The sequence below is a fragment of the Ammodytes marinus genome (genome assembly GCF_949987685.1).
Source record: "Ammodytes marinus genome assembly, chromosome: 2".
In the NCBI taxonomy this organism is placed as follows: Eukaryota; Metazoa; Chordata; class Actinopteri; order Uranoscopiformes; family Ammodytidae; genus Ammodytes; species Ammodytes marinus.
Window position 1 is genome coordinate 14,787,425 of NC_137231.1, and position 27,500 is coordinate 14,814,924.

At 42.4% G+C, this 27,500-nt stretch overlaps 2 protein-coding genes across 2 annotated transcripts in view; both read left to right on the forward strand.

The window, feature by feature from the left end:
- Positions 1 to 22,889, forward strand: part of kiaa0825 (KIAA0825 ortholog) — a gene marked incomplete at its 3' end in the record, with an annotated part of 119,125 nt that extends 96,236 nt beyond the window's left edge. Inside the window, 1 exon segment of the mRNA XM_080034950.1 lies at positions 22,703 to 22,889. Coding sequence (XP_079891076.1) covers positions 22,703 to 22,889 — 187 coding nt within the window.
- A 3,667-nt stretch (positions 22,890 to 26,556) lies between these two features.
- The window catches only part of arb2a (ARB2 cotranscriptional regulator A), a 269,788-nt gene continuing 268,844 nt past the window's right edge, over positions 26,557 to 27,500 (forward strand). Inside the window, exons 1-2 of the mRNA XM_080047168.1 lie at positions 26,557 to 26,597; positions 27,368 to 27,496. Coding sequence (XP_079903294.1) covers positions 27,403 to 27,496 — 94 coding nt within the window. The 5' untranslated portion in view covers positions 26,557 to 26,597; positions 27,368 to 27,402. The remainder of the gene's footprint in view (positions 26,598 to 27,367; positions 27,497 to 27,500) is intronic.

Genomic DNA, 27,500 nt, shown 5'->3' on the forward strand with positions numbered 1-27,500 from the left:
GTTTATTACACTTTTACAATGTAAGCTCTGTTGAACAGCTATGTCACAACCAGAGCCTTGTGCACCATTTCAATCACAGTTGTGAAATCTATTTTTCAGTTGGTCATTGGCAGGGGCCACCTGCTTTACCCCATGATGTATCAAAGACCCTCTGTATGTAATACATGTAAATAATGTAAATATACCTGAGTTGTCTGTAAGGGTATTTGATTAAATTACTTTTGATTAGATTCAGTTTCATTGTCATTGTAGTGCAGACTGTATGCATAGAGGTAATATACAGTATAAATAGCACTGCGGGATAGTGTGCAATCATTAGACCAAGATGTATACAGTGAGCATGTGAAGCAGGTATAATGGTTTTGTCTGTGTATGTAGTGGCCCATTTTTTTGCAGCACACTGCCAGACAGAGACTAGACACCTCGCTGTAGTGATGATTGCGTATACAAGGGCTAATTTCTCTCTACCTCTAAGGGCACATTTGACTATAACCAAGATCCATTGTAAGACGTGTCCACCAATTTACTGTGATCACTGCTATTAGCACATCAGCCCTTAATGAATGACGAGGGTTTGATCGTTCCCTGACTGAAATACAACTACAGCGCAGAGAGAAAATATAGTTTCCATCTCAATGCCTACTTTAAGAATCTATAATATGATTGTGCAACTTATTTCCCTCTTTGCCTTTTTAGATTTTTCTGCCACTTTTTAATCAACTGGCTGACGATATTAGCTCTAATTTCCCTATATTACATATACTCACAAGCCCATCTTTCATACATTGATTTTTCTTTTTATAATTACATAAAACCAGAAGCGGTCTCTCGTAGGGATTTCTGAGCTGAGGTTTTGCTTCTCATCTGAGTCATTTAATATTGAGTATCTGCCAAGTCCCAATCTGATCTATATTTTACATAATACAGCTTCAGTTTGCACATTTAAAATGAAGTCAGGCTACATCAAACATTAGTGTTGCTGGCCCAGTTAAGATATAATATGTTTGACTAATGAGTAGGCGGTGTGCTTTAAGAAACTACAGCCGGCATCGCAGCGTCCCTTTAATGGTTGTGTATTGTGTTTTATACGCTACAGCGTGGGGCAAGCACTTTCAGTCTGGATTAGTTGTGGTATAAAGGTTTTCAGGGGAATGGACCGCTTAACCTCATCCAAAATACTAAAGTTAAAGTATAGTTCTATAGTGCACCTGCAGTTTGTCACTGAAATGGACCCAAATGGACAACACACAAACTGCGAGTAAATACTTGAAACTCCTGCCTGTTTACGAATTGTTATGAATAACTTGCATTGTTTTAATGCAGCATATACTGTTGCAGTTTTGTTCACAAATGGTTAAAGTTATGTGAAGATGATACCAATCACTTCGAAATATAAGTGTTTTGGACTAATCTACTGTATATTTAATCCAACATTTGCTTTTTTTTACCCACCTTCCCATCTGTGTGTTTTAAATGGTGAGGGTCCTGACAAACCTGACTGTGTTTACCACCTCCCTTCTTTTTCCCTCCTCCTTTTCTTTGCTCTTCACCTTCCTCCTCCCTCTCTCCCCCCCCCCTCCCTCCCTATCCCACGCCTCTAAAAGTGAAAGTGCTGATTGCTCTAAGAGGCCATACAGAACACATTGGCAGCCATTATCTATGGTTAGTGAGGACCAAGTAGAGAGCCAGGCCTTTTATCCCGGGCGACTCACGCTCCCTCCCACCTTCCCCTCCTGCTGGTTTGTGTATGTCAAAGCTGCGTAATTTGGCCCAACGTATGGCCCAGCGAGCCACAGTTAATGAGGGGCTGTTTGAGAGTTAAACGCACATGAATAATCATCGGGGAGCTGCAGCTACACAGAGAAAAGAGAGAGAGAGAGATTTATATATCAACTCATATATATCAGATTGAGGGACTCAGATTGAGTGCATAGATATATGTTTTTGGTAACTGTGCTACAGGCCGGTTCGAAATGAGCATTTACATATTTCCAGAAGTTTGAGTAAACAAAATGATTTCACTCACATTAAGACAGTGGATTCATATGCCTCTAAATATGTGTGTGTAAATGTATGGAGAAAGTTCACTTTATGTCATCACTTGTTCCTTTACCAGTACACCCAGTATTTCCAAGTTTCCCATGCAACCATGCAATTTTGTGACTTATGTGTCTAAGAAAGTGTACAAGATTTTCTATGATGTTGTATTTTTGACTCCAAGAGATGAACACACGTGTCTAATATGGCTTTCCAGGTGGGGAAAAAAACGGAATAAATAATATAAGCCCGGTGTTTTCCTGATGCCGCCCCCAGGATATGAGAATACTTAGTGATGCAATTAGCTCCATTGAATATCTGGCGTGGAGGCTTTGGTTTGCGTAATGGCCTGTTGTTGACATGCTCGTGGGCTTTGTCAGGTGTTTGCATGGTCCGTGGTATAGGCATGTGTGCAGATCCCTCTTTATGGGTAAGTAAACAACATGGTTCTATAGGGAACAAAATAAAACGTGAGATATAAATGCTTTTTTTTTAAATCTCAAAGTCCGTTTATGTACAGTATATAGTTATTTGTAACAATGTGCATTATGTTGACATTTACACTATTTAGTTGTATTTTAGTTGCCTTACAATTTAGATTAATCATAAGTAGAGAATCAATAGCTGTAGTACTTAATCCACATATTATCCGACTGCTGATGTAACACACTAATTACAGCGTGGTGCACGGCTGTTTAAACAAGCAGGGATCCCTGTGTTCCAACAAAAGGCTCTCTGAACCAGCACCAGCTATCAGGGAGAAGGAGTGTAATGGTAAAAGTCAAAACAGGGCCATTCATTTGCTCTTGTTGAGCTAAGTGCATTCTTGGCTCACAGTCGGGGGGCATCGCAGCAGACTGCGCTGCTAAAGCCAGAGAGCCCATTTGTGGAGGCAAATGTCACCGTGTCACACCGCCCTGCATCTCTGCATCTTTCTCTCTCTCTCTCTGGCTGGTACCCTGCCGTGCCCTTCAGCTTTGACTTTTTTTCGTCTGTGTGTTTACATCTGGTTCTGCTTCTTTCTCTCTCTCTCTCTCTCTCTCTCTCTCTCTCTCTCTCTCTCTCTCTAGTCCCTCTTCATGTCCATCTTTCAGTCTTTCAAATCGGTCAGTAATAGGTACCACTAAAGCTTTTGTCTTTCTCCACATTTGATCTGCCTCAACAGCCCTCCAAATGATATTCACATGCACAGCTTGGCTTGTTTTGTGGTTTCTCTTTCACAACTTTTTATTTTATTTTATTATATATATATATTTCTTTTTGTATTTGCCAGTCGCCATTGAGCCTCAGCTCATCTGGTAAAGAGGGTGGCTTTTTTAACACTGCACTCTCACCCTCACTCTACTCCGTCTGCCCTGCCCTTTTTCCTCAGTCAGCCGTTTGAAAAAAATCTGGTGTGTTTCAAACTAAAGTAGAATGATCAAGGCAAAGATGCATAGGGATCTCCATCCCCATCCCTCATTCCTCCTTTCACTCCCTTTCTCTCTCTCCCTCCCTCCCTCCCTCCCTCCCTCCCTCCCTCTCACCCTCACTCGTGTGTCACAGAGACTGTTTCATCTTTCCGGTGCCTGTTTGCATTGCAACCAGAGCGTGCGCCCCACGGTTTGCATGTCGCCACTCTATCACAAAACCAAACAGTGAGTGTGTGCTCTCGGCCCCGCAAAATGTTTTATAAGGCAGTAACCGCATGTGTGGAGCTGCCAAGATAATGAATAGGCGAGGCAGCTCATGCATGCTAATGTTATGTTGTAAGCAGTTTTGTTGACAAGTGCTAATACTTCTTTCATACTATCATCAAAAGCAGCTAATACAACAGCCATTACTCCATAGCACTCCATGCAAGACATGATGGATTGTGACCTTAATATAGGTTAGCCGAGTTTTGAAAGTTAAACAACCTGCAATAAATCACGGAATTATTACAATGCACTTTAATTGGTTAAGGACTGTTTATTTCCTAAAGAGGTAGGAAAAATTGGGTTTCTGCACTTTTTAATTTGCAAAGTGCATTTTCATTACAAATGGCAGTTTAATATTACCCTCCTTTGTCATGCAAAATACGCAACACACTGGCAATCTATTAATTGGACAAAAATGCGGTGCCAGCGTAAATCCTCCTCCTCTCCCTCTCTCTCTCTCTCTCTCGCTCTCTCTCTCTCTTTCCTTCTCTCTGTCTCTCTCCCACTCTCTCTCTCTCTCTCTCTCCACCTCTCGGGTGGTAAGAGCCAGTAGCATCGATCAGAACCACAGACCAGGGAGACACACAGTTAAACACTCTCTCACTCCATGCCAGTCCTTATCTGCTTATGAAAATAGAACAACAAAAGAGTGTAAAAACAAACGCAGAATAAAAAATGACAGACCATTGTCTGCTACATGCCAGTAGCTTATTAAGAGATAGTAAATATGAGGGACATGCTTGGTAATTACCTGCCCCCCTGTTGGTTTTGGATTCAGCTCTTTTTTACAGCATCATTTATACAGTAGGGGTGTTTTCCCCCCATGCATTCAAACATACTAGACACTTGCTGTGTTTGTAATAGGGTCAAGGTATCTGACATGTTACACACACATTCTGCCATACCACAAACAAGTGTCTTTCTACTGTTTTCGCCCCCCCCCCCCCAAAAAAAAAAAAAAAAAATCTTGTATTTTGATTTATTTTGTTTGACTTTACACTCTACTGCGTGAGTTTCACAATGTAACTTATCCAACTTATAGGAATAATTCATCTGTTAACACTTTAACTTTTGGGTTATTGCTGCTGATTAAGCCACTGCATTTGCTTTGGCTAGAATGTTGGTGAGAAATAATTTTGAACCACTTTCGATTGCGTGCTCATTGTATGAGAATATTAATGTGATGGACTGATCTGAGCTCCATACAATTTACACTATGTGATTCTTTTTAGGTACATTTACATATCGTCTTGAATTTGACTTGTTTGACATGCATTCATTATGATAACTTTGTGTCTAACAAATCATTATACAAAGAGACGAGTCATTTGAGGGTTAAAAGCTCATAAACTGATTCACATTTTTCCCTCCTCTTTATTTGAATGAAGTTCACATGTGGATTAAAATGGTGTGAATCTTAAAAAAACTGAGTTTAAAGTGACATATGACTCCCTGATGGCAGAATTACGACACTTTGCCAGCTGGCTTTGACAGGGTGCCACCCAGAGATGTCACTGTGCTGTCCTGTGTCACTAACCCCAGCCAACACACACACAACACTCAACACACAACTTGCGCACACACACACACACTAAATCCCCTTGAGGCCATCACTCACTCGTCATTCTTAGATGCCTCGTAGACCAATCAGGCGCCGTCTCCTGAGACGCAGTGTCACACATTTAAGGATGCATGACAAAGTGCTCCTTGATTTCCCAGTGGCCACTGTCTGCAGCCTGCTCACGCTTCTAAACATGCAACAAAAATAAACATACGCACATATGTGGCTGCACCCATAACATGCTTTCCTATGTGAAAAAAGGATGCATGTCAAGGATTACTAAGTCAGCAATAGGTGCTATGGTGAGAGTTTGGCTTGGCAGGCAGTGCCTTGGGTCCAGTTACAGCTGTGAAGGACAGTGAGAGAAAAAGCACATTTGTCAATAACTTAAGTTTTACGAGACGACTGTTGTGCTTTACATGGCAAATTAAAGGATTTCAAGCTAACTTTCTTTTCAACACTTTGGAGCCAATGCAACACTCAAGCACTTCTCTCCCACACTATACAGTATATCCTAGTTACACTGTAATGCATCAAACAAGGCCAGCCGCTGGGCACTAAAAGCATGTGGCTTCGACTCATATAAGATGCGAGGCCATAACCACCCAGTCACCAGGCTTATTTTAGAAAGCTCTGGGTTTGGCTTTGGACCCCCGATTCATTCTGCAGAAGAGAAACATTCATCGGCCCACCAGCACGCCCCCACCGAAAGGAGTGCTGCGTCTCTTTGATGTTGACATTTTCAAACAAGAAAAAAGCTCTACGGTTGACCTGTGTTCTCTCCCTCTCCCCCTGTTTTTTCTGTGTGTTTCCTCTCTATTTTTTTCCTGTTGCTCACACTCTCTCATGAGTGTATTATAATGTTGGAAACTGTGGTATTGCAGAATGGTTTCACTATTAGAATAGAGAGAGAGGGAGAGAGTAGTATGTTCAAGTTGTTGGGCTCTCAAAGTTACCTTTAGCCTACATGACCCACAAAAAAATTGTTATTTTGTTCTAGGAAAAGGCATTTTTGAGCCATTACTCTCGCCATTGTGGTTGTGCACTCATATGAAACAAGGCGTAGAGGCAGGGGGTAAAGGCGAGGAGAGGTATACGTAGCACCAAAGCTCAATTGCAAACATAGCTTTTATGCCGGATGAAAGCAGAGCTTCAATTGGCGAGAGCTTTCAGGGGTCCTGTGTATATGGGTTGCATTGAAGACTTACAGTAATGTTACAAAGCCATTTGTGCCACACTTTTGCTCAATTACAGCCTCTTCTCTAAAAATGCCATGTTTATAATAGGTGACTGAGACAACAATTGCACCGGAGTATAGCTTTGAAGCTGAGAGCGCTGTAGAGCGTCAACACAATGCACCAAACATGTGACAAAGGCGAAGAGCATAATCTTCATGAACCAACAGTGAATCACCATTCAACCGGCATTGTGTGTGCAGTGTATATGATCATGAATAATGCTGTATATGTGCTAGGGTCTGTTTTTTAATTCACTGCATTTGAGCAGAAGTGTTTGTGTTTTTTGTGTGTGTGACTATCTCAGGGTTTTGCCTTTTTTCAAAATAAGCACACAAAGTGCAGCGAGACAGAAGTCCATCCTCCCACCAAACTGCTCTATCAATCCCAACCAATTAGCTTTTTTCTCTACAGTGACAAGCACCACAACACCCTGACGTTTTGATACCAGCTCCTTACAAATTTGCCATCTTCTGGCCGGGCAATATTTGAAACGGTAATTGTTTGTGACACTGTGTGCACCACACTCATCCAAAAAGCAACACTGTCTAAGGCTTATGTGAGATGAATCGGTCATAAATCAATTTACCACAGCGTATATTCTGAGCTGGCTTTTCAAACACGGTCTGTTTTGGTAATGGAGTAATCCTTTTAAACAGAAAAAAAATACACACCTACACTGTTTTTTTTTTTTTGATGGATTAGCTTTTCTGCTGAATTCCATGGATGACATCCTGGAGTGGAAATCCAGGTGTGGTGATCTTTTTTTCCCCCCCTCTTTTCAGGGAGCTGGAAATTGCAGACTGGGTGGGTGAAATCCCGTCAAAGTTAGAGATCCGCTTGTATGGGTGTTTTTCATTGTAGTCTTTAACATGTTTACGAGCGAAGACTGACATTTGTGCTATTTATTAATGACATGCCTATCTTCTTTATTGAATGCTGTACTACATTTTTTTTAAGATCCAGTGTTTTAAAAAACTAAAAAAATATCAGGTAAAACATTAACAGCAATGTTGCGTGAATACAGTGTCTTTGTTGTGATCTCCTAAATATGTATAAGTCATACATCTACTGAACGGGCCTCCTTTTAGTCACTCAATAGCCAGAACGTACAATGCAATAACGATGCCACTCTAAAAATGATTGATGCTCATTCTACCAATTAACCAGAGAGGTGAAAAGTTGAAACGGTTCACAGCGAACATCGTCCAAAAAATGGGATTCATCATTTTGTCTTTCATCTTTCCCTTTTTCTTCCTTGCTTCACCTTATACAACTTCATCCTTCGTTTTCATGGATCCGGGTGGAGCTCAGGTGCGCTGTAGACAAAAGGCAAAAGAGAGTGTGAGAGTGCAGCTACTGTGACCAACGTCTATTTATCTTCAGCCGTCTATGGCTAAAACCACCGGCTGTGGCCATTCAGCGACTCTGCGCTATTTCCTTTAACCGATGGCAAAGGCGTGACGTTTATAAGTGAAAGTACCTGCAGACGCAGTGTTCCGCCCGGGCTAAAGGCGTCACGGATGGACCTGTCGGCAAGTGTCATGAAACACCTGGGTAGGAATAACAGCCAGCCAGCCAGCCAGCCCCAAACCAGGATTGTTCAAGTGTTTTTACTACTGTTCTTTATCAACCATTTGTTGTTTTGTCTTCTCACTTTGGATTTGGGCCAGTAAAGAAAATAGGATTGCGTACTACCAGCATGTAGTTTAAAAGACACACTGTCTGACACGCACACACATTCACATGTGCAGTGTAGTGCTTGTGTGTGTCAAACTAACTTTACTATTTTTCTCACAAACAAACATTCAAATGGAAAAACATAGTTACACCTTTTTCCCAAACCTGGAGATCGCTCTCCTAAGGATTTATAGATCCTCATAGACATTCTTTGCAGGGCCCTGCTGCATGAAACGTCAGAATTGATGGCATGCAAGACTTTTATTACCTGGTATGGTGTGTGTAATTAGGTTAAATAGATGGGGTTGGACACGCATGGTAAAGGCTACGTTTCTCACCCTGGCTGGATTTATTGGCCACGCTCCCCTCTCTCACTCTGAGGTCTGCTCTAATGCACTCATTTGCATGGGGGGCACATGTAGCTGATGTGTGTATTACTGTTAACGTCAACCGCCAAGCACAACCGTCAAGGGCCCGGCTTCTGAATAGTTTGGTTCAGTGGTTGGCGACGGCCCGGCCCCGCCAACTGTCTATTATAGCTATGATACCAACGCTGCCTGGCAAGTGTTAGATTGATACTTGACACGTCGAACAAAGCTCATTGTCATTGTAATTGCTATACGTCGAGTCTTAATTTCATGGTCGTCCATATTGCCAGCGTGATAGGGCTGTCTTGTTACTTACATCTTCAGTAACAGCTGTCTATTCAGCCAGTGTATCCATCCGCCTTTCATATGTTTCAACAGTCTGGGGAAAATAACAGCTTCGTAATGACTATAATCACCTTAGATGTAATTATAACGTATAGCCATTGGTACAATTAAACTGTTTTTTTTTTCTGAAGAAACATACCACTTTTTTTCATCCTCCAGATGTCCAATCAAGTGTAAATCACAGATAGACTAATAGCAGAGGACTATATGTGTTATGACCCGATCGTTGAATAGACCTTAAACGGAATCAGTTTGTAGCAGTTACTCTGTCATTTGCTGGAGGGTCCCTCCCCATCTGTCTGTGTGGGACAAGCTGATAATAAAGTGTATTTGATGAAGTAAGTTGATAATGAGAGCTAGCCAGCCAGCGGTAATGACAGTGTACGAGTAGAGGCAGTGGTGGCAATAGCCTGCAGTGGTGGATGTTACCGTTCAGACTTTTCTGACCTTCACAGATTCCAGTTTCCCCTCCAATACCCATCATCAGATTGAATCACTGAGGAGGCGTGTGTGCTTGTACTTGTGCGTTTTGTGGGAGTGTGTGTGTGTGTGTGTGTGTGTACAAATGTGGCAGGATGATCTCATTCACCAAGGTCTCCCCCTCCTAGTTTGGGGGGAACAAAAATAATCTTGCAAAGAGGGACGTTCACATTCACACGCATTCGTGCACACAAGCCGCCGCCTCTGACTCCAAGGCCAGGCAATTGGCTTGGAGCAGCTGAACCATGTTACTCTACACTTACACCCACACACACACACACACACACACACACACACACACACACACACACACACACACACACACACACACACACACACACACACACAACACACTTGCTCATACTCCCATTTCCTTGAACCTGGCTACTTGCCTGTGCATCCGGACGAGCTCTGTAAGCCCTCCACTGGGATACGGCGTGTGCATAGCGAAGCAATTTGTCTAATATCGGCCTGCATCGTCTCCCTCCCTCTTTTCCGTCTATCTACCTGTCTTTACTTTCTTTCTCTGTCACGCACATGCACTATTTCAACCACTCATTCGCTTTCACTACCTTTTTATTCTCCTTCCTTCCTACATACTCAATTAATACACACTCACCACTTTCTCCCTGTCCCCCCCACCCCACCCCATCCCCCCAAGGCTAGGAGACACCATAGAGGAGTCTGCTGCTGAAGACAGGGCCCATTGACAGGCTAGAGTGGCAGTAACTTATTGTCTATTGATGGAGTGTGACAAATCATGTGGGAACGCAGGGGTGCGTGGCAGTGAGAGCCAGGGTGTTGAGTACGTGAGCGTGCCTGCTTGCGTGTGTGTGTGTGTGTGTGTGTGTGTGTGTGTGTGTGTGTGTGTGTGTGTGTGTGTGTGTGTGTGTGTGTGTGTGTGTGTGTGTGTGTGTGTGTGTGTGTGTGTGTGTGTGTGTGTGTGTGTGTGTGTGTGTGTGTGTGTGTGTGTGTGTGTGTGTGCCCGCATGTGTTTGTGCCTTTTTGTTTCTATGCCGGTGTGTGTGTGTTTGTGCATAACATCTTAGTGTGGGGCAGGCGGGCATAGCCGAGACCCTTCACAGCTCATTTAGCCCAAATGGGGCCACCTGGGTGGTGAGGGAGCTCAGCAGGGCGGCCCTGGCACTCTGGAGCCCCGCTGACAGCCCCCCAAATATAGGGGCTCCGTCGGCCTATTAATCAACACAGCCACTCTGACAAATCACCACAACTATGACCTAATGAGAGGGGGAGAGAGAGAGGGAAAGGAAAGAGAGGTAGAGAAACATAATGGAGGAGGTGGAGGGGACACAAGGAGTATATGAATGAAGGTGGAGGGGCTGTAAGCACGGAGGCTAAGAAGTGACAGAGAGAGAGAGCAGAGGCTTAATGAAAAGGAAATGAAAGAAGGAGTAGCAGCCTGACATCTCGACTGGCAGTGTGTGGGCCATGGGGGTAAAGCCATGAGGTAATGAGAGGAGAATGCTAACACAGTTATCATCCGTACAGCTAGATCCTCCTGTAGTTGTCCAGTCCAACTCACAACAAACCATTTGATTTGTTATGAAAGCCCAAATAATCATGCACTCCAAAGTATAACCTTAGTGGATTAGCTAGCAGCCCCACCAAATTCTCCGTCGCTGGAATAAATAAATTAAACTACAAAATCTTTCTAGACACTCTTTTTTTTTTGCACATGCTTCAGAGCAAATTAAGAGGTGCGAAGATGTTTGAGTTTGAAAAGCAAACAGCATTGATGTATGTCTCCTTCTCCGGTTCCCACCCTGAGGTGAGCGAGCATCTAATCTCTCCACCACCAATCGCGGGTCCAAATCACATTAGCCGGGATCAGAGGTGAAACCGGAGCTTTTCAACAGCAGCCTGTTCTCACTAATGAACCCCCCATGGCCATCCACTGCATATTACAGCCACACTGAGTGAAGGGGGAGAAAACTTTTGCAATAATCATTATGTAATCGCAGTATGCCTGGGTTTCCATTGCCCTGACATTTCAAAAGCGTGATATCAATATCTGTATGCCTCTCTATAGGGAATATGTTTGGCATGGCTGGACTACTGTATATGATTGATGTTTTTTTTTGTTAGGCTAAGCAATCTGTTTTATTGTAATCATATAGTGCGGTGTCCGTCTGGCGTTTATACAGTACAGTACTAGTCTGTTTGTTGCGATGAATGTTCTGTTGTGAACCCAGATTTACTTGGCGGGGACATTGATTGTGTTTATTTAAGTGACCCAAGAGGATACAACCAAGAGGATACAACCCTAACTCTCACTCACAGCTAACATCATCACAGACACACACACACACACACACACACACACACACACACACACACACACACACACACACACACACACACACACACACACACACACACACACACACACACACACACACACATGCACAGACACGCATAGACAAGCATACAAACACACACTTCACATCTTCTTTTCTATCTCTTTCAAGGAATCTTAACACAACACACATTGAACACAGAACTCTAACTTTCTTTTCTTGGTCGGCCAATTACTATGCAGCCTGCCGCTGAACACTAGGAGTGAATATTCAAAAGCAGCACTTTCCCTATTGACTTGTATCTGTCTGCTGGGCTGTCCAGCCATAGGATCTATGTGATTTACTAAGCCCAGCCTGTCTGCTCCATCGACTTAGCCCAGGATGGAAGGCCCATAGAGAGGATGCACAACTGCATGCTCCTCCCATCCATTACCTAGTTATGGTAACGCCGCAACAGCTAGTGCTTCTGAGCCTGTGGAACAGAAAGCCACACAGACTCATCTCGTTAGATATGCACACACAATCGGCTCCCAATTCACCTTGAATGACGCTCATCGATGAAGGTGTTACAGATGGCGTGTCTATACGTGTGTGTGTGTGTGTGTGTGTGTGTGTGTGTGTGGATCCATCACCGAAGGATCCCTCGCCAACTTATATCAAAGTCATTTATTTGCCCAAGGTTACTAATGTGAGGCACTTCACCCAATGAATTAGGCCTATTTGCTGCAGTTTTGTGCATGTTGTATACCGCCAAAATGCTCTATTCAGTTGCAGTCAGAGCTTTTACTTACTCTCTTTTCCAGTTGTTTGTAGAACATTCTAGCAGTTTAGATGTAGCACATGTTTGCTTATTTATACTAGCTCTTTACTTGTTGTGTTTAGTTGAATTATATGTACAGTATGAATAAATCAAAATCCACTGATTATAATAGGATTAAATATGTCGTCTGATCCAGTGTACGGCCAGACAATTTCTGTACCACCCCCTTTCCTCAGCTGCAGCAATACAGTACACCATGCTCCCTGTATGCAAAAGCTATAAAAATGATGAATGTATAGTGAGATGTATACTCCACTATGACTAACTATATGGTACATTCAGACGACTTAGCAAAGGATGGAAAGTCTGCCTCTTTTGCTCGTGCCATAAATTGTTTATACACATGTTTATTGGTGTGACGTACAGCAGGTGTATTTCATTATTCTACGTTTATTGTACTTGATGAATAATTTCAATCTGATGTGATGTTAATTTGCATGGATTTTAAGTGAGGTGTTTTTGAAGGTTTTTGAAAGGACAGAAAAATGGTCGATGTGATCTGACATCATAGTGTTGATGATGGCAGCCTCATCCTCTAAAGTAGCATATGAGTGCCCCTTGCATCACCTGTATGACCTACACCCCACTTGCACATTAATGTCAATAACGTGCGTAGTTCTTTCTGATACATTAGTGCTACAGAGGAATGAAAGTGTGGGCCTTTGTGGCATGCATGCAAAGCAGGGAAAACTTGACATCACAAGGATAAAGGTTAAACGAAAAATCCTGCCTGTCAGCGATGTTAAGCTTACATTAGTTGTTTTTTGTTGTATGTGTGTTTACAACCGAATCATAAATGATGATGTTACACCGCCCTGTTTGTAGGATTTGACAATTTCTGTATTTTGGTTGTTCGAAACGCAATACTGCCGGAGGGCTGTGTGTGTGTGTGAGTGTGTGCATGTATGCTCTCCAGAGTTGACAATAGACCTTTACAGCATCAAATCCCTACAAGGTGAGGCAGAACTTAAAACAGCTCTTTTCATCGCCTTCCTTATCTCTTTCACACTGCTGTTGGCAGCAAGAAAGAGAAAGAAAAACTGAGAGAGGGAGCATTATAAATGCTCCCTCTAGTAAAATAGAGCACAGGCGATAAGAATCTCAAGATTAGGACGGAGCAGAACAATAAATTATGCAAAGTGTTTGAAAACACATACAGCTATAATTAAGTGGCATTTGATTTTAAATGAGGTGACAGCAAGGATTTATTTATCTCCTTAACCCCCTAAAACTGCCATTTGCATGGTAGAAAATGAACTGTTTGAAATGGTAAGAGAACAAGGACATGATCTGATATGCAATAACAGAGCACCCCCAACCAAGAGTGACACACACACACACACACACACACACACACACACACACACAGAGAGACTTGAGATCAATGTCTGCACGGACTAATCAGTTTATTGCAGGCCCAACAAAACCATGGGAGTCCATCGCTAATAATGTCATTAATGTTTTTTTTTAAACAGTTGATATCAGGGTTTATTCAAAGGTGGACCCAAGTCCAGAACACTGACTTGTGGGCAGATGAAAGATGAACTGGTTTATTTGTAAGGTAGGAGAGCTGAGAACTGGCAGGGCGGTGGACCAGGCAGAGGCAGTATGGTTAGCATGGTTTTGGTTTAGCAGGCAAAGAAGCATTAGGTCAAGCAAGCACATTGACATGGGAAACACTTGACAGAGAGATAACTAGATAGCCTGAACATAGTAGCAAACACAACAATCTGGCAACAAGTCGAAGGCCACATCACTACAGCTGCCCCCTGGATCATAGGTATACGGAGTAACTGTATAACCACCATACTATTAAGCTGAATTGCCATCCCCTACTACTAAACCAAATTAAAAGTATTTATCGCTACACCATTACACTAAAGCATGTAATAGTTGTAGGTCTGTGATTGATCAAATGGTTTAACTCAAAAACACAACTGCTGTTGCAGGTTGTGTCATAGCTGCAACAGTGTGTATTTTCTTTCCGATCCCCCCCCCCCCCCCCATGATGTTATTGTCTTTGATTTTGCGAAAGAGTTTCAGTAAATTATTTTATTCCAACATATCTGTCTCGTTCTTCGCCATGCTCTCTCAGCATGAAATCAACCATACCCAACTGAGCCACTATATAATCCATAAAAAAAAATGTAATATGCTGAAATATGCAATTTATTCATAGTGGGCTATGGAAACGCTATAGCTGGGTTTGAATAGAAGTTTTGCCAGATCAATGTGTAAGAGCGAGGCCTTTGTCGGAGAGCAAGTCGCAGTTTCTCAACCCTCAGCGCTCCTTAGTAGATTTCACAGTTTATATATGCACAAATGACAAAGAGAAAGTACTGAATAAGTAATAAGCTATTTCCTGGTAGCACATTGAGGGGAAATCACAATGAACATCCTTTTTTTTTCTCCCCTCCGCATGCTGTTCAGTGGGGAAATAGCATGAGTGAATGCTTGTTCTCTGTGTGTGCATGTGTGTGTGTGTGTGTGTGTTTTTCTGTGTGTGTGAGGAGGGTGAAATCCAAAGCTACTGACTGTTTATCTGAATAATCTTTGTTCATTAATTCATGGGTGATATTTTATGCATTTGGTGGTGGCAAGGTTTAAAGGAGTATACCCAAATGCAGGCACAAGTTACGGTGGGAGATAGGATGTTATGGGGAGAAGCTTCAACAGTTATTTATTCTGTAAATTGAAGGGTTGATCGGAGGGGATGACAGAAGGTGGAAGATGAGGTTATTCTTATTAGGCAACGGGTGTGGACTAAGGCTGGACAAAGCTTGCAGTTTACTCTTGATTCTCAGAACCGAAAATCCCTGGCATATTGTCAAGGGAAAGTTGAAAACCTGAGTGAGTGAGTGAGTGAGTGAGTGAGTGAGTGAGTGAGTGAGTGAGTGAGTGAGTGAGTGAGTGAGTGAGTGAGTGAGTGAGTGGAGAGACACCTCGTCTTTAAATAGACTGGCACTGGTTATAAGAAGCTGAGTAATTAGGGAAACATACGGGACTAAGGAAAAAACCCATATAGATTAAGGTGTTGCAGAAGAAACAGGCCTACTATCTTTATAGCCCTTGCAAGACTTTGTTTGTGTTTACATGAAGAGTGTGCACATATATTTGTGTTAGCACATTGTCCAAAGTAGGAGCCCATCCTTCTTTTTTCCTGTTTCTTCTATCTTCCTCCTGCTACTTTTTCCACCCCAACATACACACACACACACACACACACACACACACACACACACACACACACACACACACACACACACACACACCCTGTCCTTTTCTGTTTTTGGCTCATGCGGGAAGACAGATTACCTCTGCTGAGATTTTTTGATCCCAAAAAAGCTGCAGGCAGACTGGAGCCATTAACAGGTACCTGCCTGCCTACCTGCCAGACTGAAGACTGACTCACTGACTGCCCAACTAACTTAGCCTCCCCTCGTTACTTCACTCACATACAAGAAGAAGGTGATGGAAGGAAGCATGGGGGTGGTCATGAGGCATATGAGTGTATAGGCTGCCGCGCTCAGATATACAAGTGTCAGTTTTTTAAAAGTATAATTTTAGTAAGTTGAGAGTGAAATGCAATATGTAAACAAACAACTGCTGATCAGCTGATGGACTGAAGAAGGCTGAGGTTTATCTTGGAGTTGCTGTTTTTTTGGTATAACCTTTTTCAAAAATAATTGTTGTGTGCCCCATGTGGTGGGAGTTTGAGAGGCGGTGTCAGACACTCGTCAAGCGTACACAAGACAGGGCTGAAAGGTGCCAAGGTGGTTGGCTTTCCTTAAGGAAGGGCCTCACTGTAATGATTTACAGAAGCTCAAGTGAGAGAGGTCACCCACACTCCCCGTCTCTCTCTCTCTCTCTCACACACACACACACACACACACACACACACACACACACACAAACACACACACAAGCTCTTACACATGCTCGCATTTCTCCGTGTCACAACCTCCTCTTGGGTGCTGTTTCAGTGAAAGGTGCCAGCCTCCTCAGCCAAGCTCCTAACAAGAGCCAAAAAGTGGGGAGACTGAGGAGGAAGAAAAAGAAAAGGTGAAGTGAGGTGGGGGTAAGGGGAGGGGGGGGGGGAGATAAGAGAGGAGCAGAGAGCTGTCAGCCTCCTGGGACATGTGCACACCTCAGTGTCTATGTGGAGCAGTCAGCCACTGCGCCACACTGACCAGCAGACGTTTGCTGTGTGGCGACCTGGCAGGTGTTTGGTTATTTTGCTGTTGTCTGCATGTAATAATACATTTACAAAACAGCAAGGAGGATTCCCAAAAATTGGACCTCACCTTGTCAAACACACAAACAATGCCCCTCACCCCCTCTTTCTCCCACCGGAGCAAGGTTTAATAGACCTTACCCACAGAAGCACAGCGAGCCTATTAGAGGAATGTACCAAACTGTGTCGAATAGACTAGTACTCACAGTCACACTGTGGTGGACAAGCAGCCCTAATGATGTCTGAAATACCAGGACAACTGGTTATGATATGCTGTGATAATTGCCACCCCTCCTGTCCGCAGTGCAAATAAATGTGGAATCGGTGGGCAAACACATTAATATGGAAATGTCTACATTAATTTGGAGCATGGTCTAAATTATTCAGTAATTAAGCCACTGCAAATTTACACAAACTTTTCCCTGGATGACTGGAGAGAATAGTGAGGAGCTCGAAAACAGCCACGCAGAGGGATCTGAAATATGAGGCGGTCACAGGACGTGAATACATAGTCGCATTCCTCCGAATGACAAAATGTTACCTTGCATGAACACCAATTGGCCCATAATACACACACACACAGACACAAACACACACACACACACACACACACACACACACACACACACACACACACACACATATGCACGCACACACACATGCACACACACACACACGCAAGCGCACACACACACACACACACACATACATGATGGAGGCATGCAAACAACAGTAGAGCACAGTTTGAATGTGTTGGATTGATCATTGCTTGGATTTAGAGTTAAAAAAATTCCTGTGTGTGTGTGTGTGTGTGTGTGTGTGTGTGTGTGTGTGTGTGTGTGTGTGTGTGTGTGTGTGTGTGTGTGTGTGTGTGTGTGTGTGTGTGTGTGTGTGTGTGTGTGTGTGTGTGTGTGTGTGTGTGTGTGTGTGTGTGTGTGTGTGTGTGTGTATGCCTCTGAGCCTGGGTGTATGTGTCTGCACCAAAGCTCGTACCAGCATGTCAGCTTGTGGATGTCCTTTCAAAGGGCCTTCACAGATATGTCCGAGGACCTTTGATCAGACGCTCTATGACTCATCTGCCCACGAGACGGGAGGGTGTGCGTGCCGGGTGGGAGACAGGGCTGAGAAAACTGTGGATTTGACCCACACACTAACACACATACACACACACACACACACACACACACACACACACACACACACACACACACACACACACAAATACACAGTGTAAATCAAAAGTAGGATAAATCAAGATTCCAAAGTGTAAAACTGTATTTTATTTTGCTTTAAGAAGTTAATATGTCCAAAGAATAACCCTCTGCACAAGGCTAGTTTTAGGTTATAAACTTAGCAGTTCAAAAAAGTTAATGGTCTTCCTCTCATGTGTTGTAATACCGAACTATGTGTGAATGCATTTGTGCTTGTTGATAATCTAACACAACAGCGTAATAGAGTAAAAGCTATCAGTTTGTGTTTGCTTTAAAAATGGATTTGCTTCCATATTCCACATTTATTTTTGTCCTGGTCGATTTAGTCTGTTTTCTTGTAGCATTTGAATGGACATCAGTTTGGATTGAGACGGATCTGCAGGTATAGGGCCTAATTCTGAGTGGCATCACTGTACCGCACGGACATACTGTACAGCTGACACTGAGTTGATCTGACAATAGAATGGATCAGTGTAGCGGCTAGTAAGTAAGGAGGTAGAGCATAATCCCTTCTGTCAAGTCTCTGTCTCGTCAATATTCAAATCCAGCCGGCTGTCCAATGGCTGTCAGTTACAATCTCCCCCTGGCTCATAGCCTAGCACAGGCACATATCTAAATTGAATTGGATGTTTGCTTCTCGATGGAAATTGAGTCGAAAAGATGACCCACCCCGGCCCCTGTATTGTGAACTTGTCAGTTACCCCCAACTTAACTAGATTCTAATGTACAATATCCATTCCCAACTGATAACGTATCTTTGTTATTTCCTTTTGTATATGGCTTCTCATTTCTCTTTGAGTTTGGCATATAACTGGCTGCCTGTCTGCCTCTGAGTTTTTCCCCTTTTAATTCACTGCGGATTGAAATCAAATTTCTTGTTTGCCGAACAACTGATCTACTTCGCTCAAAGCTAATGGCAGGTCATGGACAAAACCCCTTTAATGTTTTCTGCCACCTCTTAGAATCACTATGCGTCCTTCCCAGTAATGGTTATTTCCCATGCACTCTTCTTGTCAGACACCTGCTGTCTGTGGAACTGTAAACACAAAAAGCCAAGTGCAGTAGCGTCAGTGGCTAACAGGAGGTCTGAAAAAAGGCATACACAAATAGACTGTACATATAGCCACTAACCTCACCTTTAAACACCTAACCTTCAACATTGAACTCTGACGTCAGCAAGAACTGGATGCTTTACATTTTAAAATTGTATTCTGGTCTCGTTAGAGTTCTCACTATGTTCTTTCTGATTTTTTTTTAGCTTTCTTGCTAGTTTTGATACATCAGAGAATCGTTATCTTGAGGTTAATCGTCGTCTTCACAGTGTTTTTCAGTCGCAAACCCATTTTCTGATGTGAATTGGAAAGAAGGGTTGATTGTTTTACAAGAAAAATCCTTTCACTGAAACCCAAAGTTTTAACGTCAAACGAGATGGTTGAAGAGTTGACGACCGGTCCAAAAGGAATGTCCATTCACCAAAAGTAACCCCACTCACTCTGAACTGAAATTGGTGGTAAAAAAGGTGAAAATGATAGAGGACATTTAACCATGGTCTCTCTCTCTCTCTCTCCATCCCTCTCCCTTGTCCAGTCCCCCTCTTCTTCTTCTTCCTACTTCTCTGACACATGTCGCCCCATGGCATGCATGCATGGAAAGGCCTGACCTTTTGGAAAAGTTTAGCACTTTAAATATTTAGGCTTGGGTTATGATGGATCCTCCAGGCCCCCGCGGCAATGTGCAAAGCCTCTGATTAGGGGCTGCTGTCATAGTCATTTAGGCCCAGTGTCTGGCTGTCGGTTGGCTCTCTCTGTTTGACAGGCGAGCCTTTTAAACAAACGGCGGTCCCAGCAGCAGTGGCAGAGCGGGCAGGGCAAAGCAAGGCGCAGCACAAACACCCCAACACTCTGAGAGAGAAACCACTCAGCCCCGGTGACAGCTGCAAGAGGAAACCACTGGCCCACTGTCTCTCATGATCTCTCAGGCACTTTGTCTTCCCCGCTCGCTCACTCACTTTCTTCCTTGTAGTCTATACTTGCTGTTCTTTTTCTTTTCCCCTCTCTCCGTGTCAATATTTTTTTTCTTTATCGGTTGCCTTTTTGTTTGTTTGTGTTATTCTCTGCCAAAGTGGAACATCAAAGTTTTATCCCTAGAGTGTGTTGTGAGTAAGATTTAATTAAAAAAAAGTTGATGCCGGATGATCTCTGAGCAAGGGCTTATGCTCCTAATTTGTCAAACATCACTACTCATTATCGTCTGGAAAATCAGGATGGGTGCTTTCTGTCTCTGTCCCGTGATTAGGACAGCTTACATCCACGTTCACGTCTGAAATACATCTGAGCCAGCCTTTTCATCTCACTCCGAGACAATCTCCCGTGGCATCAATCCTGTAAATATATGAGTCTTAATATGTGTGTCCCATTCTGTATTCAGGGAGGAAAGAGCCAAGTCAGCAGCTCAAGTATTAATGCATGAGAAATGAGCGAAGCCCATAAGAATTAAAGGGTAAGACTCCCCCTTATTAAGATGTAAATTCTGTGTGGAGAAAACTTGCCGAAATGAGGATACAGTGAAGTTATTGTCAACTTTAGCCTACTTATGCATTTCTAAGAGGCATTGTTGATTTGTAGTTGTTGGGAATTAGATACACACACAGCAAATCACCTCTTGTATTTTTTCGGCTCATTTTCCAGCAAGAGATCAACCAATCTCCACGGAAATGCAACCTATACTTTACGGAGCAATTTACACTTTTGGCAACATTATCTAGTGACAGTATACATGGCAACTATCGTTGTAATTCAATCTCTGTCTATGTGTGTGCCCTCTTTTTTTCTCTCTCTCTCTCTCTCCACCTCTACCGCGCTCTCATTTCAAATTTGCACTTAACACCTTCCTGGGGAAAGGCTTCTCATTCATCAACGGTGTTTGTCCCGGTGACAAGCAGGGCGCCTCCTGCATATCAATATCAGCTAAGACAATGCTGAGCCTGTAACCTTCAGCTAAATGTCATTCTGCTTAATCCTATTTGAAAATTAAACATTGAAAAACCTTTAGCGTACCTTCCTGTCTTCCTTCCTTTCTCCCGCTCCCTTCTTTATTGGCCGCCGATCCTCCATCTTTCTCTCATCTCCCCCACTCCCTTTCCTGATCGTGTTGTGCACACTCGGTGACATTTGTATTGTTTTGTTTGGTTTGAGTGACTGTTTGTATCGCATAATGGTTATTAAGTAGCACTGATTTTTGATTTTATGTCACTGAAAAAATAATATAGGGGGCAATTTGTCTGCCCTATAGTAGTCATCTGCATTCTGTCAACAGTCTACTGCAGTCATCAAAGGCAGACTTGACTACTTCTCTCTTTGTTTGTGTCTTCTTTGTCAGACAGTCCGCTCACTTTGTGATGGATGTAAATAGATGGATCCAGTTACCCCAGAAATACAGAGAAGCTAGTGACCAAAGTATATACATACTATCTATGGTGTATATGAAGAGGGACAATACAGTCACATGGGAGCAAACGTATCCGTCAAAGCTGCATATTTACCCCTTACAGTATAATTATTATAATAATTATAATTACACTGATGGTGATTGGGAAATCGAGAAATAGGATGTCTGATTCGTTCAGATACACAATAAAGACATATATGCTGAAAACATCACCAAAGTGCTGGGCATTAAGAGGTCCCCTTCTTAGTATGCATGAAATACAGGCACAATATACTTGGTGTTTTACCCCCCTCGCTTCCTCTTTACACACATGTGTACGCCGCACACACACATACACATTGCACAACTATATGGCACATGTTTGAAGATATGCAGTAAGGAATCGGAAGAGAGGGAGGGAGGGCGGGATAAAAGGAGAAAGCAGAGATTGCAATGAAAATGCAATCATTTGCAGTCGGACAGATATAATTCTCCTTTGGAAGGGAGTGTGTATGCGGCGGGCTCAAAGACAGCCTTCAGCCATCTCTCCATATGGATTTGATTGACCACAGTCACTCGCCAGAGATTCCATTGAAATACTGAGAGTGAATTACAACGTGACTACTCTTGATGTCTCCATATTGAAGCCCTCTCCATCCACTCAGTGGCTCCAAAGGATTAGAGAGAATGTGATGGAGAGACATCGCGTAAAGAAGTAGTACAACAAGATGGAAGGGCAACATGATGTGAGGAGCAATTTCCTCCATGCTACAAATTAGTCACCACCCACACAGGAGTTGGTATGAACTTCAGCAGTTGTAATGCCACGACTTAGCCACAGTAGGCATCAGGTTGACAGAAAGGGGAAGAAGACACATAGAGAGACACCCACAGAGAGCACGAAAAAAGAAAAGAGAAGAAGACTCCCATACGAGAAAGTCAAAGTGTAACTTGCAGAGCCTCAGAGAGTCTCAGTCTGCGTGTGTGTGTGTGAGAGAGAGAGAGCGGTTCACTCACTCCTCGCTCTGTTGAACCCAAGCCAAGTTGCAGGCAGTGGGGTCCTTTCTTTTGTTTCTGTGCGAGTCACAAATAGAGGGGAGATATGGGGAACAACACAAACACACACATAAATCGCATTTCGTTGCTGCGCTGGTTCTGTATGTTGGGCCCAATCTTCATACAACATAACTTGTGGAACACACATGATGGATTCTGCTGTGTGTACGTGTGTGTTTCAATTTTACCCCGGGTGACAAATGTTTGTCGGTATTAAAGCACACAATGTACTGTCTCTTCTATGCTTTCCAGGTGGGAGATGCAGGAGGGTGCGGAGCTGAGAGACGGGGAGAAATCTATGGTGGAGGAACTTGAGAAGGCCTATTCTGTTGGCTGCTGCAGCCTGTCTGGACCGCAGGACACTCCTGAAACTGATGAGACAGCGGCAGAGCATACCCAGGGGGAAACACTGCCATCCCATAAGACTTCTGCCCAATAACAGTCCACGCAGTTGCAATTTTTTATTACATTGTAAATGTTTGATTGTAATACTCACTTGCAACTTTCAAGGTAGTAGAGAGTGTGTGTGTGCGTGCGTACGTGCACATTTGTGGGTGTCATTGTGGTATGTGCATGTACTGTATATGCAGCGAGTGTGTGTGTGTGTGTGTGTGTGTGTGTGCGTGTATGTGTGTATGTGTATGTATGTGTATGTGTGCGTGTATGTAAGAATGAGTGAGAGAGCAGACAAGAAACTGTGGAACGACAGAAAGAGTGAGGGAGACAGTGCCTCCCTCTTTATGTGCACGCCTCAGACAAAACTAACTCTGTTTGCTTTTTCTATGCTGCATCAGACGCATTTCATCTTTTTTGGAGCACATCTCAAGAAATCAGTTCTGGGAAATGGAGAGCCTGGATTTGTTTGCCTGGGACAAGATGGGACTGTGTGATCACTGTCAGTAGTTGAATTTTTTTTTTCTTTGAGGCAGCGAGTGTAAAGACATCGGTGTCAGCATACGTTCTCCGGGTTCCTGAAAGCAAACATCAAATATTTCAGTTGGGAAGCAAGATGATGTATGTTTTGATTACAGTGTGTCCCCAAAAATCTGCCCACTATGTAATATCAGTCAGCGTTTTGTGCGAAACTGAGAAAACATTTATTCTGTGTGTTATACGATTGCTCAGTATATATATATATTTTTTTTTCCAAGTGTGTCCATATTTTGTTATTTATGAGATGGAATGTTTTAGATTTAAACATGAAAATAAAATCATATTCTTACTTGCACCCTTGAATATGCTTCTTCTATCATATGAGCACATGTTTGTGTGTGATCTCTTCACAGTCAATAATTTATGATGATTTATGTGTATGAAGTTAGCATTAGGTTCAGATCAGATGTTCTTCCCTTTTTGTTTCTGATGTTCAAATGAGAATTAGAAAAAAAACTCTAATGATGCTGTTCTCATCAACAAGAATATCCTTTCAGCTCTCAGAGGCTACTGCACACCCGCAATTCATTTGAGACAGAAGAAAAAAGCATATCCTGCTCCAGAGAGAGAGAGAGATGTTCCCTCTTTCTTAACTAGATTGTTTTAATGCAAATGTAGTGAGATTTTTTTATCGCCACACCACTTAGAGAATACAAAAGACAACAAAATGTTCCACTGCTTAATTCTGCCTGTGACTCTGAATAAAGGCTACAATGCAACAAAGCACATTAGTGTTTGTAAATGTGCTATATTTGACAAAAACAAAACAAAAATAAAACTGTTTCTGTGGGTTTTGCAGAAACAAAAGGTATTTGGCTATCCAAACTGTTCATGGATGACAACTAGTAACTGTGTGAGAAAGACAAATGCTTTGATCTCTTTCTCCTCCTCGACTAGAGTTAGTACTACTGTGGGTTTCAGAAGACTGCTGTCAGAAACGCTGACATGATTCATCACATTCTCTCAGGCATTATCAAATCTACATAAACATTTTAGAATCCAATAGCTCATCATGATACATTTATGCAAGATAAACAGTCACTGAATTTTGTCTCCTCTGATTTCCATTTCAATTGATAACCCTTCAGTATATTGGAGTATTATCCGTTTCAGCATGCAGTGAGCCAACATGGTAGCATTACAGACATACCATCATTATGCCAGAGAGCCTATGGGGGGGGGGGGTCACTTCATTTCTATGTTCAGTAGAAATTCCTTGTCATTTAGCCTTTAAGTTACAAAAATGTCACGATGCCTTTGTCATCAAATGTAATGGCAATTCAAAATACACAACAAAGCAATAATTAATTTACTTTATCAAATTCCCATCAATGAGGACACTACACTTTCAACAACATATACTAATACATGGGCAGCCACAAGACACTTTGCTTCACACTTAAACAAAAACAAAAAAGCTTTTGTGCAATCATAGAGTGACACAACATTTAACAACAGCATTGTAATACAGGTATAGTATGAATCTATCTACAACATATCCTATAGACTGTTTTTTTATACAACGGGGATTCAATGCGAGCTCTCATTACCTGAAAAGGCATGCCATTAAAATACCATAATTACGTCAAACGCACATGGAGTCAGAGTGAACATTGGAGTGAGCAAGAAGGACCCATTTCATCTTGTCAAATTCGATTGATATCAATGCCACACATATGTCTGTTTTTTTATTTGGGTCTCGTTTTACAGTGTTTTGCTTGAGGAAACAGGGTAGATCAGCTCCCCTGAGATCCAGCTTCAACTGTTGGAGGCCGTGCTGAAGTAGGGCATCCAGCTTTAGTTTAACCAGGAGGCTATTGCAATTCAAAGTAGTTGCAGGTAAACATGGTACAGATGAATAGGGTGTGGACATGTTTTCTTTTTTGGTAAGTCACGTTATTAGTAGCAGATCTAGTGTGAACCATTAAACCAATCAAATTATTTTGGCCTGACCCTTTTGAAGTATCAAGCTCTGATCCATCTAACTCTTGCCCCAAGAGGAAAAATGTATGTCCTTTTGCCACGAGTAGAGAATCTAAAATAGCCATCTGCCATCCACACTGAGGGTTATGAATTTAAGATTGAAACATTTGCAAAACACATGTTATTCTTTCATATGGACAATGTCAATGTTGATAACAGTTTAGTGATATTAGAAAAAGAGCATATAAAGGACTGTTTAGCTAAGGGGAGAGCTATATGAGAAAAATCTGTGGTGGTTGCTGAAGGTGCGTCATCAACTAGCACACTAACCAAATTCTAACGTTGTCAACACATGTAACATTATGCTGGAATGGAATTGCTGAGGTAGCTTGTACATTTAGGGATTCTATACAATATAGAATGTTCTCATAATGATCCAAAACTGGATATTGTTATCAAGCTTTTTTTTTATTTGTATTACTCATATAGCCAAATTGCATTATCTACAACGGCATACAATACCTCTAACCTCAGGCCCTCAATTTGAATAAGAATGAACAACAAATGAGGGATACCTCCCCCAGGATGGACTGACATGCATTAGATGTTGTATATGTCTCGAACAGAAGAACAATCACAGCATGAACAAATTAAAATTACAAAATTACAGAAGCAAGTAAATTGAACAACATATGTGAACAATATGGTCCCAGGAGGTGGTGAGCTTCAATGTGTCTCCACATGTGTAGGTGTAGGAGTCATACAAAAAAAATCTACAATGGAGACCTGGAAAGAGGAAAGGCCACTCAAACTAATGTTCCAGTATACTACAGTAGGCTATATTTTTTTAATGTAATTATGTGTGCAGTTGCATTTGAGCCTCATTTTTAACTAACTTTAAATAATGTATGCAGTGCAGGGTAATTTGGTCTAATACATTTGTATTAGGTGTAGCGTAGGCCTAGTAAAATGGTCATATGTTTTACATTTAAAATCTAAATTTGCAAATCACCTACAATACCTACTTCACAGTAGCTGTGAAATAAATGCATCTTTACATTTAACCTTTCAAAGTGGACAAAACCCTGGAATGGAACTCTCTCACACAGGAGAAAACATCTGTACAAACTGAGGCAGCTGCTGTGCTACTGTGTCTTTAAATATCCATTCCAGTCCGTTGCCCCGGTAACCCGGAAGCTTCACGCGCTCCATGCTCGGCAGTGCTCAGAGTCCTTCCTGTTTTAGAAATTTCAAGGAAGCAGCTGCAACTGGACAGTCGCATTTACTGATGGTGCGTGAGTCGAACAAAATGCGTGCATGCGTCTACTGTAGACAGCTGTTGCCCTCCGAAAGTCTGTGTTTCGTTTGGTTGAAACGAATGTGAAATAAAAGCACGGATATCCTACTGTAGCCTAATAGCCTATACCTGCTCGCACTGGCTCTATGTAAAGAGCGACTGCACACATTCGGGGAGTTTGTTTTTAAGATAAGGATTACGAAACATTAAACACACCTCGACCGTGGCTGAGAAAGTGAGCAGTTGGTCTGGGGGAGCTAAACGTGTGAGAATTTTAGGCTACTGAATTTGTACCACCCGAAGAATAACTTTGCTGTGTTTACATAACAAAGGCAGTTGTTGCACGTGTGCAAAGTTAAGCGAACACACGGCTCCTCACTTAGGCTATTAACAGCTACACTTTTCATAGTAATTATGTTGACAAATAGTTGTAGATAGGTGTTAAAACATTGTATTAGTCTATTGCAGTGTAAACGATGACTGCCTGTTGTATTCAGTAAGCTAGTAGGCTACCTGTAAGCTACAGGAGGATACAACAGTAATAGGCTACATTCTAATGTTTTGGCTTGCTGCCACCTGGCAGTGCAGCAGTCTTTGAAACGGTTATCTTTATGGTCTTTGGTTAATAAAGAAGGGAGTCATTCTCTCATTGCCACAGGCAAGGTGGATTGTGTGATAGGCTATAACATGGTTTATGTGTTCCAGTAGGCTAGTGATGATTTGTAGTTCTTAATTGTCTCCTTTTCTGTACCCACCTGTGACAGGAGGCATCTCAGTGATCTGTAGGAGGGGAGGACCCATGCTCTCTGCCACACCAGCCCTGTACATATTGTGGATCACTATGGCCCAGATAGCTGGCCAAGAGGACAGAGAGAAAACTACTGCACTCAAAGGTAA